Here is a 17704-nt window from a genome sequence, read left to right as displayed (position 1 = left end):
TTTCCAATTCCAGGGTCTGATACCAACATTGGGTGCTTTTCTTACGACCCATACATTCTTATTCCCGTCTCCTTTTGACTGGTCAACTCCTTCTCCCTGTTCCAGGAACTCCTCGGGATTTTTTTTTTTATTGGTGGTTCACAACATTACAAAGCTCTTGACATATCATATTTCATACATTAGATTGAAGTGGGTTATGAACCCCCAATTTCCTCGGGATTTTAAGTAGTGAAGGCTTAACCACCTGTCCGTCTGCTCAGTGCATCTCTGGCAGCAGAATGTTCCTTCTGGGAATTTCTACAGCTATATATGTACTCTTTCCAAAGAGTGGTTTTAGCCAGAGAAACTGTTTTCTTTATGACAGAAGCTCTTGGGATTAAGCTAGGCATGTTCTTCTGTTTCCCCTTCTGTACAAATTGTGGCAAATAGGGTGAGGGTGGGAACAGAGAGCCGTAAATATAATGACGCTAAAAGGAAAAAAAAATTCCTAGTGATGTATTTTCAGTCGTCTCATTCGCATTCCAACCAAGAATCATGCATCCTTTGCCAGTTTGACCAGCTACCTCCTATCTGTTGCTGTGTGATTGGGTGAAGAGAATGGATGATGCAGAAAGCAATCTCGATATCTGTCAGAAGACTAGATAAGGAAGGGTGAGGGGTAAAGGAACCTTGATGCACTGAAGAGGGTGGGGCTGCTGAGGCACTGTAAGATCATATCCACCACCCTCACGCTGCCTATCCCTGGAAATGGTGTTCCTGCTGCCGCCTCTACAGCATGCAATGTGAGATGTGCTCTCTGCAGGTGTGCAGCTTGCTGAGTGAGGAAGGGGGAGAGGAGATGCTGGTGTTTGCAATGAGAGGTTTGATGAAAAGACAAAGCTGCTGTGAAAAATACTTGATTTGAAAAGCCTAGTGTGGTGGCATAGGCTTGTAGTCTATTACTGGGAGGGCTAAGGAAGGAGGATTTCTTGACACCAGCAATTTGAGGTCAGCCTGGGCAACATAGGGAGACCCTGTCTCAAAATTTTTTTATTTGGGGAAATCGTTCATTTATTCAAATAACATATTTTTCTCCACAGTGCTCTGTGCTGGGCACTGTTATAGATGCTGAGGATATAGCAGGGATGTGTATTGAATCTGTTATGTATATAGGTGGAGCACTGTGCCATGGCAGAGCTTCCACTTTAAAGAATGGGGATAGATAATACACAACCCTAATAAACTGCAGAGCACTTCAGATGATGCCAAGTGTTAAGGAGAAAAAAACAGAGCTGGAAAAGTGGGGGATCTGGACAGGTGGAGTTGGGAAGGGGATTACAAAATTAAAAATGAGCAGTCGGTGTAGACTTCAGAAAGGTGACATTTGAACAAAAACTTGAGGGCAATGAGAGCCAGGCAAACAGCAGATAGTAAACCTCCAACTAGTGGGAGCAGCCAAGGAAGACTCTCTGGTGACTCTGAAACAGCAAAGTCAGAGTTTGAAGGTAGTGAGGGCAACAGATGAGGTATGAAACTAAGGGAAGCCAGAAACTAAGGGAAGCCAAGTAGATGACATAGGGCTTTGAGGTCATTTAAATGGGAGCCATTAGAGGCTTCCTGGTAGTGGATTTTAATTGCATCACTGTCTAATCTATCTTGATAGACTTTATACAATGTAATCCTCGAGATCTTGAAGTTGTGCTTGTTTTGAATGTGACGCAGTGCTAATACTTCGTGCACTGCATATTAGTTCAAATTAAAATAGGTTCTGCTTACAGTACAGGTGTTTCTACTTGGAGGTACTCGTTGAGTACACAAACGAGTCTGGTCCTCAGTTTGCTATTACATCACTGACGCTCTCCACACCCTTTCTCAAGTTTTGTTCAGTCTGTCTGCTCTTTTTTTCTTTGCTCACTCCATTTCCCCCTAATTGAAGTGCCTGCCTCAGACCACCTCCGCGGGGATTCAAACTTACCTATAAAGACCCAGGGCGAAAGGAAGCTCCTGCAAACCCTCTGACCCTCACTGCTTTTCTTAAGCTTCTGATGTCTATCTTTAGCTCAACGTTTTGATTCGGGTAATTTTTGTTTTGGCGTTTACCCACTTAAAAACCGTGGGTTCTATCAAACCTAAATTAAAACCAGCAACTCGAAAGTACTTTTTTGTTTTACAGAAGCTTTTATTTTATAGGAAAGATTCAATGACTTGGCCCTTCTCACGCAGAAATAACGAGGGGATCAGGACCCAAGTCCTACTCCAAACGCAATGGTCATTGTCATATCTAACAGCATTCTCTCGGTGGCCAGTTCATTTCACTTTTCCATCTCTTCATCCTGGAGAATTAAAAGCGGCCGCAGCCTGGGAAGCTTGTCCAGCGTGGGACGCCGTAGCGCCACTCCCTCGGCTGCTCAGTCCGGGGCGAACATGGCGGCCCCCGAGTCAGGGCTGGCTTTGAGCCCCGGCACTTCAGAGGGCGAGGAGGAGACGATCCTCTGACTTGTTGGTCAACACCGAGTGGCCCCCCGAGACAGAAGTACAGGTGAGCCCGGCCCCTGGGCGGCGGCGGCGGCGGCGGCCGTGCAGCGCGGGCGCTTGGCAGGCAGAGCCACGTCGCCCGAGCCACGTAGCGGAGAGGAGCGGGAGCGGGTGGGCGGCGTGTGCGGTCCACCTGGCGCCCGCACGGGTCTCGGGTTCCTCCTGGGCTTGGAGTCCGGATATCTGTGCGGGACGGCGCGCGATGGCCGTGCACCTGATCTCTCTAGTCGCTGTCACTTTTTCTTAGAGGGGAGGTCGCGGAGAGGGGCTGGGGGTCCTCCTGTCCGGACTCTCAGGGATCCCTTCCCGCGGACTGGCGAGGCCGGGTCTGGGCTGCCTTGTCTGCAGCAGGAGTTTCCCAGGTCGCCAGAGGCTTGTCTACGTCTGGGGCCCCCGGGGGTCGCGGGACCTCGCCCTTTCCCCCCACGTGGGGTGAATCGCGCTAGTTTTTTTCAGTAAACAAGCGTTTAGTAAAACCGTGTCCGTGTCTTATATTCCGCGTCCCAGCGAGGAGCTGAGGACGCAGAGGATACTACGCTCTCTTGGGACTTGCAGTCTAGAGGGGCGATAACCAGGTGAACTTTCCTGTAACCTGGTGCTGTACGTTCTGCGTAGCGGTTTTCGTGACATGCCAAGGAAGTGAGGAGAGGAGAGCAACTGACTTGGTTTGGGAGCCATGCTAGGAAAGGAGTTCTATGTTGGTTGGTGGCTTATGAACTGGATCCTGGGGTTATCAGTTGTTTCCCGGGCAGGACCTTCCATGCATAGGGTGAAGATCCAGACTCGGGTTTATTCAGCATGTTTTGGGAGGAGGGGGACTGGGGATTGAACACAGGCGTGCTCTACCAAGGAGGTAAATCCTCAACCCTTATTTTTATTTTGAAACAGTCTTATCAAGTTGCTGAGGCTGTCCTCAAACTTGCAATCCTGCCTCAGCCTGAGTGGCAGGGATCATAGGCTTGTGCTACTGAACCTGACTCAACAGATACTTAAAGGATCTAACTGTTCCTGTCACTGTTAGACTTGGAGGAAGCAGCAAGCTCAAACAGGATCGTTAAGGAAAATGTAGTTCATAAGAACTCGGTTTTACCATGTCTTTTGTGAGTGTTTGCTTATTGTACAGCTCACCTTCCTATAAAGTGTATAGCTTTTCTCTATAACAGTCTTACTGCAGTTTCTGCTTAAGGCATTTTGTAGGGAGGCAAAATTCTGCAGATAGTTTTTCTGGTATTTTTCCATTTGTTCTGAATAACATAAGTACTTTGTAGGTTATACAGCTAGCCTAACAGGTGGCTTACCTTTTGCGTTCTACGGGCTGTTTCTACTCATTAATACTGATGGTTAATTACAGTAATGTTCAGAATAATAAGTTGATTTAGAAAAATAAGCACAGCAGCAACTTATATTGAAACTTTAAAAGTGCTTTGCTGCCTTTTCTTTTTTTTGGGATTCTGATGTCAGCAGCTGAACCATAAGCTCTTAGAGGGCCACTATCGGATTCATCTGTCTCCGTGGGGACAAATTGTGTCTTGATGATCACCTGTGTTGAGTCAAATGTTTATATATTCTTAAAAAATATTATCTGCACTTAATGTTGTCTTCACATTTTCTTGACGGCCCTTCAGTGCATTTTACTCACATATAATACCTGTTTAATGAACATTCAGTAGTGTTCAGTTTATACTTACAGAATGGAATTATTCAACATAGCAGTTATGTCTTTCAGTAGCATTGCCTTTATGGACATAGAGATATTCAATGAATTTGCCTTGAGGGATGAGTTTACTAATCCATATGATCACTTTTCCTATAAGCAAACCTTATTTTAGGTTTCTGCAGCCCACCCACATAGACTATCCTGAACCAGCAGCCACATTCTTTGCCCTTGATTTCTCTTGTCTTCAATTTGTTTTTATTTGGAAAGTTTGCAGCCTGTTCTTGTGCTCTTGTGCAAGGTTCAGGTTGACATGTGCTTATTACTGCCAGGCTCACCTTTATCCAACTATACCCAGTCCTGATAATACTTTTCTGTCAATCTCTAGGTTTTGAATATTCTTAATTCTGAGCATTAGTTAAGTATAAGTTGACAAGTTGTGCAAGTATTACTGTAACACTTTCAAATGTAAGGATTTGTTTTTCAAATTGTAGCCTAGAGGTAACCGAAAGCATGGAGCGTCGTTTATCACAAAAGCAATCAGAGGTAAATATAGCTCATGAATTTTTCTATATGTAATAGTTAATTTTCCCCCATCTCATTTACAACTGCTATTTTAGAAAGCTTGGGTGTTTTAAAATGTGTTCTTTAGACTATTGATGTGGAAGATGATGGAAGTGACATACATGTTGAGTTTAATTTTATCTTTATATGCAGATGCATATACATGTATTTCCACATTTGTCTTTAATGCAGTGTAGGGTGAGGGTGTACCCTAGTTTTAACTATTGCAGATGTATTCTATAAGGAATGAAGAAATCTAACCTGGTGTAAGTCTTGGAGAGACTATGGATGTTGAAGGGGAAAAGGCTGGAAAACTACTTTAAAAATGATTCAGATATAACTGGTCAAAAAATCTGTTCATGCCACTACTGACAGCCTTTACATGTGAGCTAATAAGAGTCTGAAAAAGAATTGAGTGCTATCCTTATTGAGTGGACTGTGAGACTTTAAATAGTCCTTTTACCAGAGTAGTGGGGAGGTGCTGTTATTCCTTTGTTTTCAGCTGAGGAAATTTGCTGGTTTTTCTTTTTAATGTGACCATTCTGCCTCCAAAGTCCATTTTTATTTTTGGGAGGTTTGAGCTCCTTATAAGAAGATTCAGTTTCAAAAGTGTTGAGTGGCTGAAATTATAATTTTCTCTTATACAAGGAGCTGTAACATTGAATTTTCATTATCTCATATGCTTTGAAATTTTAGAAAACGTACAATAGTAAAAATTGTAGAAAATTTAGAAAATACAGGTAATCACAAATCGGAATATTTTTTCTTTACAACTCAGAGATAATCTATCTTCAGACTTTTTTATATTGATACACACCTAGCTGCATACACATTCATATATGTATATACCACACATAGGTATTTTAAAAAATCATATAAATCATTTAGTATTGTATTAGAACCCCCACCCATGGTGTCCTCATTTAGTATTTATCTTTGTTATAAAGTGTGAATTGGTGTCTTTGGTTTAATTTTTATACAAATAGTTTACCTGATTTTAAAGGTCAATTTCTATGACTTCTAGTCATGGTTTCATTGAAGCTTCTTAGATTTTTATTTATTTTTTTTTGTTAGGTAGTACTTTGAAATCTTGAATAATACACAAACTTGAATCATATTTGTTCACATTAAATTCTATTAAAACTGTATATTAGGTTATTTTCATCTTAAGAATTATGTTCTCAATATTGTTTTGTGATGACTCGGACTGTAGTACCTTCTGGACTTGTCACCTGTAAACCTAAATTGAAAATGATTATTAAAGGACAATTGACTTATGTTTGGCTTTTTTCTATTCCAGATCATTTACTATTTTTACGCCAATACATCTGGTACAGGTGAGACTTCAGTTCTTCAGAGAAACAGTATGGACATCAAATACATACATTATCTGATTTAAATGTTAATAAATAAGCCCCAGATCATGATATTAATGCTGACATTAAGGTGACCAATTTTAAAAAGTATACATTTCTAATATTTTGGCATAAATTGTGAGGATAGACTTGGTAATTTTTGTTTCTGTAGTCATTAAGAATCTCATTACTTTTGCTTCATCTGTGTCCTCAGCATTATCTTGAACACACAGGGTGGATGTGTGGCTTGCATATCTAAAAAGTTATTGTTAGATCCACTCTCCTGTGTTAATATTCAGTTGCTATATATCAGAATGTTCTTTAGGTTTCAGTTCTTGTGTACTTTTTAATTCTTCTGATGTAGTGTTGATTTTTAACTTTAAAAGGAATGAAGTAATCTCAAAGGATGTAATTATACTTCTAGAAATATGTGGAACTTGTTTATAGAATTACTTATTACAGATTGCCTTTTCCTCATCTTGAAAGCTCCAGAGATAATATACTTGCATAAGAGACCTTTGCTCTTCTCTAGGACTTCCTCCAGATTTTTTTAAGCTCTCTATGGATTGGGGTGTGTGTGTGTGTGTGTGTGTGTGTGTGTGTGTGTGTGTGTGCGCGCATCTATATGTATATATATGCAAATTTATATAGGTTTCTTTAAATTTGTTTCTTTGAGCATGTGGAATATGATAGGGTAGAGATGAATGAGGAGGAAGGAAGAGTAGGTAAATGGGAGAATATGAAGGTATCTTGAACACCGTGGACAGAGTAGGCAGAAAATGTCTACACACATTGCTGATTCCATTTGTTGAGGGCTCAAAGTTCACTCTGATGCAATCCTTATGTGATTACCTTACCTTCAGATCAGGTATCAAAAGGTATCCTCTTTTCTCATGGAAAGTCCTATTCCTTAAACTGGCCAATGTTTTAGTCAGCTTTTTTGCTGCTATGGCTAAAAGATGAGAACAACTAAAGAGGAAAAATTTAATTTGCGGCTCAGTTTCAGAGGTTTTAATCCATAGATAGCAGACTTCATTCCTCAGTGCCCAAGGTAAGGCAGGACATCATGGAGGAAAAATATGGCAGAGGAAAGTGCTCAGGACATGGTACCAGGAAGCAGAGTGACTAAACTGGACTCACAAAATATATACCCCAAAGATAAGCCCCCAGAGACGCACCACCTCCAGCCACACCTTACCTGCCTACAGTTACCAGCCAGTTAATGCAGTCAAGTGGATTAATGTACTGATGAGATTATCAGATTATGAGAACCTTAATCTAATCTCTCAACTTTCTTGTTTTACACATGAGCTTTTGGGGAACACCTCATGTCTAAACCATACCAGCCATGTTGATCATAATATAGGTTGTGAATGCATTATGAAGTCTTTATCTTCCTCATCTTATTTTCAAAAAGATTGTATTTCAATTAGTGCTCTTGAGCTTATGATCATTAAACCTGAAGGTTTGGGATCTAATATTAAAAGTATAGTTTTCTTTAAAAATTTTTTCCATTTAATTTAAAAATATTAAAAATACTGAATTCTATACAATATAATAAACATGTTTGATTTGTATCTACATTTGAATTAAAGCAGTTGTTGCTACTCTGCCATATTTCAGATATTCCTTTTCTCTCTACAAAATGTCACATTTCAAGTCCTTACCCCATGTCTTTCCTTTTCTGTCCCTCCAAGAGAAAATTATCCTGTGTAGATGGTGTTCATATTCACATTTCATGTATATTTCCTGTCTTTTATTAAAAATGAGCATAAATAACACCAACTATATATTCTAGTCCAAAAATATGATTGTATTTTCCGATTTCCTTGTTTTTCCTGCAATTTTTTTCAGTTCAACATTTTAATAACAAAACAATCATTTTTTCTCTAAAACTTATTGTTTCAGTAGAAATTTTCTATTGTCTTTCTTCAGGTATCCCTTACTTGTTTAATTCATTGGTTGTGGATAGTTTCTTCATGTCTTGTGAATGGCTTTATAGTGAACTTATGCTTGGGGATTTCTGTATCATATGAGTATAGTGAAACTTTAGTCTGATCTTGCACTTAATGTAGGCTTGAACTTTTATTAAACTTATTAAAATTTTTTGATGGTGGTAATCAAGCCAAGGGCTTGTATATGCTAGTCAAGAGCTCTACCACCGAGTTCTAGCCCCAGCTTGGGGCTTTTGATTTTTGATAGATTTCATACTCGGCTTCCACAGACTAGAGTTCCAGGCAGAAGAGAATCATTAGTTTCTGGGCCCTTATTCTTTCATTGCTGGAACATACACCTGAGCACTGTGCATCTCTCTTCTAACTCCTGTCCTCTCTGATCTAGTTGCTTGTTTCCTATTCTGTATAGCAAATCCTGTTTGGGGTTCTCATCTTTTTCCCTTGACCAGTTCTAGCTTTCAGGTATCTTTTTATTGTTACTACTTGGAAATTTACCTTTCTACGGTGAATTTAACTATCTTGGAATTTGTTTTTGTTGAGCCAGAATTTCTAGGTTGTCACAGCAGAAAGGATTTGGCATAAACTCACACACACACTCTGCTCTTTTATTCATATTCTAGATACGTTTTTCCTGGAAAGAGTGAGATCTGTATCTTTGAACACACACCATGTTTTCTGGAAATAGAGAAAAAAAAAATATATATATATAAAATATGGTCAAGTTTCAGGTATCAATTAGTAACTTTTGGTTTTGTGTTGATATTCCAATTTTATGATCTAATGGGAAAAATCTTAAAAACCTGTATTAATATTTACCTAGATTTGATTTTAAGTAACTGATGTGTTGTGGTTTCAGCCCCACACCCTTTTTGCTCCCTGATGGACTGGTTCGATTGGTTAATAAACAGATAAACTGGCATTTGGTACTTGCAAGGTAAGATGTGTAAAATTCACATTTTTATATCTGGATTAGCTCTTAAATTTCATTGTTGACATTAATTTTAAGGTTTTATGGCTTTCATTCTTGATTTTTATGATATATAAATTCCCTTTGTGACCTATGATCAGTATTATTTAAATATTAATTCAAGCTGTATTAATTTCTCTGCTTTTGTACCTAGGGACTCATTGAATTATAAGGTCAAAAGATGAATAATTATAGAAAAATCAATGATTTAAGTTAAAATAATTCCATCTGTGTTGAAGGCTGTGACAAATATTCATATATTTTTTTTTTCTTTCATGAAAGCAATGGAAAGCTTTTGGCTGCTGTTCAAGATCAGTGTGTAGAGATAAGGTAATTGTTAATATTATTCACATGTAAAATTTCCTTTGAGTAAAATTCTACTTGAGAAACAAGAGCTAAGATTTTTAGTCTTAAGTGAGGAATATTCATAAGGACTTCACAAAATTAAGTGACTTAATAGTATCGAATGCCAACTTATGAGTGATGCTTTCTAAGAGTAGTTTACTCATATTTTGACTTCCCCAGGCCACTCTGCTGTCTCCTGAGTTTTACATTCACATGAATGTCTCATTTTCTAGACTCTGGAAATCACCCTTGTTTGACTAGTTACTGCTCTATCAGAGATGCTCAGGAAGGTGTCAGAGAGGGGACAGCTTTGTTCTGTTGGCACAAGCTGTAGATCGAATTTGGGTTTGTGAAAGACCAAGGTTACACATTACTTGACAATGAAAGAGTTCTCTAAGTTGGGTTTTCTTGGTGTTTTATTTTAAAATATTACATTAATTGTAAAAGAATTACAACAACTAATTCAGAAAAACTAGTTCTTTGGGAAATTTGCAGCAGCAAATTAAATGTGTGGCAACTCTAAATTGAGGGTTACTTTTTTCTAGGAAAGCCCTAATTCATTCTTGGTTCTTGAAAAGAAAACAAAACTTTCAAGATGTTTAGGTCTAGATGCTAGTCAGGATTTTCCTGCTGCTTCATTAAGAAAAGTGATATTAATGATCATTAAGTTTTCAGTCTTTTCTTTCTTTCATGTATTCAGGCAGAACTGGACTCTTCAAATTTAGGGGGTAGGGATAGAAAACAGAAGATCTGTCCCCACCTGGGCATTGGCTTCAACTGGGAAGGCTTTTTTATCCCTTCTAAAACCATCAGGAATAGTAATGATGGACAGTGATGACAGCCATTCAAAAATAAATTCTTTAACTTGATGCAAATTTATGGGCAGGTGTGTGCGAGTGGTGTTTGTACCAGGGATTGAATTCAAGTGTGCTTAACCACCGGCTATGTCCTCAGCCCTTTGTTTATTTTGAGATGGGGTCTCACCAAGTTGCTGAGGGCCTCGATAAGTTGAGGCTGGCTTTGAACTTGGAATCCTCCTACCTCGGCATCCCTACCCAGTAGGATTGCAAGCGTGTGCCACCATGCCTGTGATTGCTTTTTTTGACAGCATCATTAAGCATCAAATCAGCACAGTGTTTGAATTTAAATTGTTCATAGGAATGGGCTAGCACCTCATATTCCATTCGTTGCAATAATGTGTCTTTTAGAGAAACTTGCTTGCTCATAATGTGACTCACTTAAAAATAAGTTAGTAGGCCAGACTTATTTCCACTTTTCCATGAAAGGAAAACACTGAAATGATTTTAGGTGTTAGTCTGGGTGTGCATGTGTGTGATCAAGATAATAAGCTTGGGAGGGGACCCTTTGACCAATGATTTCATGGATGAAAAGATAATTTGAAAATGTTTTGTAACGTATGTCTTGAGGCTTACGTGGTGAAAAGTTAACTCCACTAGGAAGCCTTTGATAATATACCCTTCATTAGTCTCCTCTTCCCATACATTGGTTAATCATCTATCCTTTAGGAACCTATAACTTTTTTCTATTTTTAATAATAAGATGCTAATAGTGGGCACAATCACAAACGCTTTATGCATGTTTACTCATTTAATCTGGATAGAATCCCTTGTGAGGCTGTAGGTATTGCTATTTTCCCTTATTTCTATAATAAAGTGGGCATGATCTAGTTGAATAACCTCCCCAAGGATTTGCAGTAGGCTTTTAGTTTCACTGTTTATGCTCTTAGCCACAAACCTGTATTACGTTTCACTTATGTCATGCTTAGCCAAGAATGCTTGTATGTTTCCCTATTATATTAGGCTACTGCTTTGCACTTCAGTGTGTTCCATTTACCAGGAACTTGGGACAGATGGGATTTGGAGTCTGTAGCTCCAGTTATGTGCTCCTTGCAGGAGAGACTCCTGTTTTTCCCAGCTTGTATTTCAATATACATACCTAGGGATTAATAGTTTGGTGAATAAGCACGGGGTGTTTGCAAGTGGAATAGGGGAATTGGGCTGAGAAGGCATTATAGGGCATAGCCACCTATGCCTTGCATTGCTAAGTTGGCATTCATTTGCTTTTGTTGACTAAATATAGGAGCATATAGACTGACTCTGCAGTAACCTAAAAGCAGGTGTGTTTGAGCAAGATGTGGAATGATCAGCAAAGAAAACGGACAAGAGATTCTAAAAATAAATTCTTATGACTAGTGCTTGTCCTTGAATTTTAAGGTCATTTGTTATTTTCCGTATTCATCCTTTCTGCCATAGTAAAGGACGTGTGCAATGCAAGATTGACTCGGTAGTAATGGCAGTTAGTACTCAATAGGTATTTAATAAACATTTGTTGCTTGGATTAGAATATGAAAGATATTCTTAGTTTCTCACCATTATTTGATATTAGGAAAATATCAAATATTATATAAATAATATATAAAGAAATGGATTTTGAGGGGGAAAAATGAAAAGCTATAAAAATTTAATTTCGGAGAGAGTGCTGTCTTTTGCATTTGAACTTGAGTTGCTGTTCCCATTTTTATTCTTGTGGTCATGGTAAATGACTGATCATTTATTCTAGTATGACACACTTGTTGTGGGGCTGCCCATGGATAGGATAGTGAAACAATTGTTTGTGAATTGCTTCTTTAATTTGTAATTTGTCAGCAGCTATAGATTAGAATTGGTTAATGTTTCCTTATTTCCCAAGTAGTGAAATAATTATGATTATGGGCTGTTATAAAACAGGAACTAATTGGAAACTATCATAGAACACAACAGAACACATTAAAATAAGGAATGCTTACAGGAAAAAAGCATAAATTCTCTCATCCCCAGGATTTGCTTAACTATTTTGTGTGAATAAGTTCTATTAAGGTTTAACAAAACCAGATTATATCTTCCTGCCTTTTCTTCCTCAGCAAAAATAGCAACTGTTAGTGATTATATTAAAGACAGTAGAAAATACAGTTAAGTAGAAAGAAATATAAATTACCTAGTCTATTAGCCAAAATTGTCTATTACTATTTTGTTGTATATCCTTTGAACCTTTTCTATTTGTATTTGTTTAGTGGAATAATATTGTATATTTCTGTTTTATAGTGACTCATGAATTGCTTCTGCAATCTGTAAACTTAATTTTCATTCTTGGTATTCTTAATTTTAAAAGGCTATTAAGAAATGTCAACATCTTTCCATATCACTTATGTAATTGCATAATATTTCATGCATGTACATAGTAAAATTTAATCTTCTGGGTGTACTTTTCTTTTATAAATTAGACTGCATTAATTTTCTCAACACTCATATATCTGTAGTTATTCCCAGAGATAACTTTGTAGAAGTGGAATTGGGTCAGATGCTAAAGAGATGAAAGTTTTGGGTGATTTTTAGTAATTTTTCTAGATTTAGCCTTATTTTTGAACATATTTTATAATTATAGTACTCTATTTCAAGATCAGATTTAAATGTCACTGGTTTAAATATGGTGACTTGTTTGGGCTATTTGATTTATTAAAATAAGACTTTTTCTTTCATGATCAAAAATTGTAGTATGATAGAAAGTAGTGATTCTTAACTAGGATCAATCTGAAACTTTAAAAGGTATTGTTGGGTCCCATCCTATATATACATTCCCCCCCCCCTTGGCTCTACAGATTGAACTTGGGGCCTGGAGTGTGCTGTACACTCTACTACACGCTATACTCCCAGCCCTTTTTATTTTGAGTTGGGGTCTCACTAAATTGTTCAGGCTGGTCTCAAATTTGCCATCGTCCTGCCTTATCCTCCTGCGTAGCTGGGATTACAAGTGTGTACCACCTTGCTCAGCCCTGATCTAATGAATCAGAACCTTTGGGAATGGGGCCAGATTTTTCTATCATATTAAAAGAGCATGCTTAAACTCATTGTGCTATATCATTGTATTCGTGTTTCTGATTTCATAAGAAGGTTGGAAGAAAATACTGTCTCTAATGAAAGTGTTATGCCTCATGAGACTCTCTATGAAAGGAGTGATTCAGTGTTGAATATAGAAGTGTATAATATCTAGTATTTTATAGACTTACACAGTAGTATTTAAGGATAAAACTTGATCTTTGCACATATTTTACAGATCTGCCAAAGATGACTTTACCTCCATTATTGGGAAATGCCAAGGTAAGAATTTACAAGATATAAAACGAAAATTTTAAATCTACAATTTGTTAAACTTATAATAATCCTTGTTAATATTTAGTATCTATTCTCACTATTGAAATAATTAAAATTGTAATTGTTTATGTACCTTAAATATTTTGCTTTAAGATGTGTTTTAGAAGAATATGAAATTTAAACTGTCACTAAACTGACTTAGACTTAAAGTATTTAAGTGTAGCTTTTTATTTTGGATCACTGAAGAAACATTTATGGCAAGAGTTGGTCAGATAAAAAGAAAAGTCTGACTTAATCATTCTTAGAAACATTCAGCAAAAATTAATACAATTTATGTGCATGAAGTGTTTTACTGGGTATTTGACATGATTGTCAGCAAGAAGGTATAGTCCTCTGTGAAGCAATCAAATATTTAACTAGAAACAGACGAATCTAGAAGGAAACGGTTTACAGTGAGTTTTTAATGGGTGTGAGATAAGTGTTGAGAAAGTGATTTTTGGAAATCAATTTTAAGAAGTCAGTTCAACTTAATAAAACCACTTTAGAAAGAGCAGTAAGATTCCTCAGTTCAAGGAAGGAAACCATCATATTATCAATCTATTCCATTTCTTGGTATTAAAGAATTAAAATCAGTATATTATAGTGATACATACTTTCCAATTCATAGTAGCAAAGTTATAATTCATAATAGCCAAGTTATGGAACCAGCTTAGGTGCCTGTTGATGGATAAATAAAATATTATATACATACAAGATGGAATTTTATTCAACCATAAGAATGAAATTATGGCACTTTCAGGAAAATAGATGGAACTGGAGAACAGATTGCTAAGTGGAATAAGCCTGACTCAAAGTCCAGGGTTGAATGTTTTCTCACAGGTGGGAGCTAGAGAAAAACAGAAAAGAAAGCTGAGGGGGAGGAGAGGAATCTCATGAAAATAGAAGGGAGAGCAGTAGAAGGAAGAGGGGAGGACACAAGGAAGTACTGGGGAACAAATCTACCAAATTTTGCTAAGTCCATGCACGAATATACCAGTGAATCCTGCTTATATATGTAACTATAATGCATTAATTGAAATAGAAGAAGCAGAATAGGAGGAGGGAGGAGGAGGAGATAGGGAAGATACTGGATAATGACATTGATCAAATTATGTGCATGTACAAATATGGCATAATGAATCCTATTTATAATTATGATGCATCAGTATTAAAGAATAAAGCCAATTTGCAAACACATGAGAATGAGAGGTCAGCAGAAGATGGAGGTAGTGGTTTGGATTTTAGTTTACAGAAGCAGTGCATGAAAAGGCAGAGAAAACATTATTAGGAAAATAATTGAGGTAAATGCGTCCTTTACCTATGTTTTATTTAGAGGACCTGGGGTCCTTGTCAGATCTGGTCAGTTTAATAGTGCCATACCTGTAGGAATTGGTGATAATGGGTCATCTTGTTCATGACAAACATGGTCTTACTGTTTTCCAGGATATGTAGTATTTTACATGCATTTTCTCATTTACTTGAAAGAGAATAATGCATATATTTTATCTTAAAACAATATTAGGATACGAAGAGTCTTTGACAGTGGAAGAATGAGGAGGAGGGAAGCATCAGTGGTTTTGGAGGCTATACAGTGGTGCTAATAGAGGATTCCCCTACGTGTGGGAATAGTGGGGTTAAGCTGTTGTCAGATGTACCACTGGTAGCCTAGGTCCTGTTTCCTTCTCACTTTTGTCCTTCTCGGCCACCTAAGTGTGTTCAGGAAATTAAAGATCAAATATTTAAAAAAAAAACTGAATTCCCATAACAGTGAAATTCTATTAGTATGTCAGTTATCATTCTTATGCAATTTCACATATTGGTGGATAAAGTAATGTTCCTATGGAGTTATTTTTATACATACTGTATGTTGTAACAGTAGCAAATGTAACACTTCCTACATATTTATATAAATGTATATTTCCTCTTATAATCTGTTTTTTTTCTGCTCTATTCCCTGGATGGTCAGTAGTACCATTATCCTTAGGTTTCCCAAGCCAGAAAACTAGAAATTCTTTTTTCTTCCTCCTTTGACACATAATTCTATGTGCCAGGCACTGTCTTGGGTACTAAATGTGTAAATGGAAGTTATGATATAGGTTCCTAGATTTGAGTTTAGTCTATCAGGGAAGAGAGAAGAGGACAAATACTTCATTGACATTGTACTAAGTGCTGCAGTGGAAAATTGGGCTTTACAGAGCCCTGGGATCTGGTGAATTAGTTCTTGTCTCCCATTTCTGCCCTTTATCACTCCTGGTTCAGGTTCTTAACACCTTACTCGGTTTCCTGCAACACTTGGCTGGTGGTTTCCTTCTCAAGTCACACTTTACACTCCTTGACAAGGTGTTTTTTTTTTCCCTTCCCCTTGGGCGTTGCTGGGGGATCAAATCCAGGGCTATTTGCAAGCTAAGCAGGCCCTCTACCATTGAGCTCTTAGCCTCAAACTGATCATTTTAGAAGCAGGATTCTATCAGGTTTTCTTATGTTTGGCTGTACTGCCTCCTATATGTACCTTTGTCAAGTAACTTTACCTCTCTGATGTGATTTGGAACTTAAATGTCCCCCAAAGTTTCATAGTGGAGGTTTGGTCATCAGCCTATTGGGGGGGGTGCTATTCCTTGAAGAGGTGGGTTCTAGTGGGAGGGAGTTAGATCATTGGGGGTGTGCCTGAGTAGGGGATATTGGGACCTTGGTCCCTTTATTTTGTTGCTTGGTTTCCGTGAGGTGAGCGGCTTGGCTCCTTCACCTACATGCTCCCCACCATGATGTTCTGCCTCACCAGAGGCCCAAAGTAGCGGGGCCAAGTGACCATGGATGAAACCTCTGAAACCATGACTCAAAATCTTTTCTCATAAATTGTCTAATTATTTTGTCAGTGATGGAAAGCTGACACATTCTGTGAACCTCAGTCTTAAATCTGTAATGTTCACATAATTTTATGGATTGAGTTGTGGAGAAAATACAAAATACAAGAATATGAAAATTCTCACAATGCCTGATGCATAAGTACTTAGGAGATACTAAACTACTGTTACTATGATTCTACCTAAAATATCAGTTGTTTGATATTGACTGTGGAATACAATTCATATTTCCTAATTGCGGATGTAAGACCCTTCACAATTGGCCTGTCTTCTGTGAGTCCTCTGCCTTGTGTTCTATGTTGTAGTGTTCGCATGTCAAGTTTTCCATTCCCGTTGTGCTTTTTGTGCCTTGTTACAGGTGGTTCCTTGCACTATATATTGGCCCTGTATACGTTGGGTCAAGCATCAGCTCTTTTGGAAAGCCACCTTCACCATTTATACCTCTTCTGTTTCTCTGGTGCTTGTTTGTTCTGATATCTCAATTAGTCTTTGATTTGCTTGTCTGATTCTCAGACTAAGTTCTTTGAAGTCAGGGCTCCTGTCTTTTTTTTTTTGGTACTGGAGGTTGAACTCGGGGCACTTGATCACGGAGCCACCTCCCCAGCTCTCTATTCTATTTTATTTAGAGACAGTCTCACCGAGTTGCTTAGTACCTTGCTTTTGCTGAGGTTGGCTTTGAACTTGCAAATCTCCTACCTCAGCCCCTGGATTACAGGTGTGTGTCACTACGCCTGGCGCAGGGCTCCTGTCTTACTCAGGAACTTAAGATTTTTACTGATTAGAGCTGCCTGACACATAATAGGCACATGAATTTTGACCTTATCGAGTAAGTACTTAGGAACTAGTCAATGAATTTTATTAATTTATGAACACAGTATATGTGCTTAGTTCCTGTAGATGAATTTTAGAAATACATGAGAATATATGTGTTAATTATATGTACTACATACATCTTTATATTCATTTGAGTAATTGTCATGATATTCTCGGTTTTTATTAACATACCAATGTGTATACATACCATGAATGGAACAGTAAAGGTAGTTGAGAAGCTCTGCTTGCTTAGTATCCTTTTCAAAATAGCATGAAGAGAGGTAGTGTTTATAAAAGTGAATGTTTAAAGAGCTCCAGAATCTCCTGAACTTCTATAGTTTCCTCACCAGTGCTTTTCAAAGTAGACCTTATTTGGCTTACATAATATATATGGTTTGTAAAGTCCCCAAAAGAATAATGTGGGGGAGTTTCAGTTGAATACTTTCCAGTGTGGCCCTTAGCTGGGTGTGAGCCTGGGAACTCTGAGGT

At 37.9% G+C, this 17704-nt stretch overlaps 1 protein-coding gene across 1 annotated transcript in view; it reads left to right on the top strand.

The window, feature by feature from the left end:
• Positions 1–1384: 1384 nt before the first annotated feature.
• LOC308640320 (NBAS subunit of NRZ tethering complex-like) overlaps positions 1385–17704 on the top strand; it is a gene marked incomplete at both ends in the record, with an annotated part of 42339 nt that continues 26019 nt past the window's right edge. The window contains 7 exons of the mRNA XM_081312279.1: positions 1385–1484; positions 2436–2518; positions 4663–4714; positions 6033–6069; positions 8899–8976; positions 9292–9339; positions 13465–13508. Coding sequence (XP_081168405.1) covers positions 1385–1484; positions 2436–2518; positions 4663–4714; positions 6033–6069; positions 8899–8976; positions 9292–9339; positions 13465–13508 — 442 coding nt within the window. The remainder of the gene's footprint in view (positions 1485–2435; positions 2519–4662; positions 4715–6032; positions 6070–8898; positions 8977–9291; positions 9340–13464; positions 13509–17704) is intronic.

Source organism: Spermophilus citellus (genome assembly GCF_964194105.1).
Source record: "Spermophilus citellus genome assembly, contig: SCAFFOLD_175, whole genome shotgun sequence".
NCBI lineage: Eukaryota > Metazoa > Chordata > Mammalia > Rodentia > Sciuridae > Spermophilus > Spermophilus citellus.
This window is presented reverse-complemented; position numbering and strand designations above follow the sequence as displayed.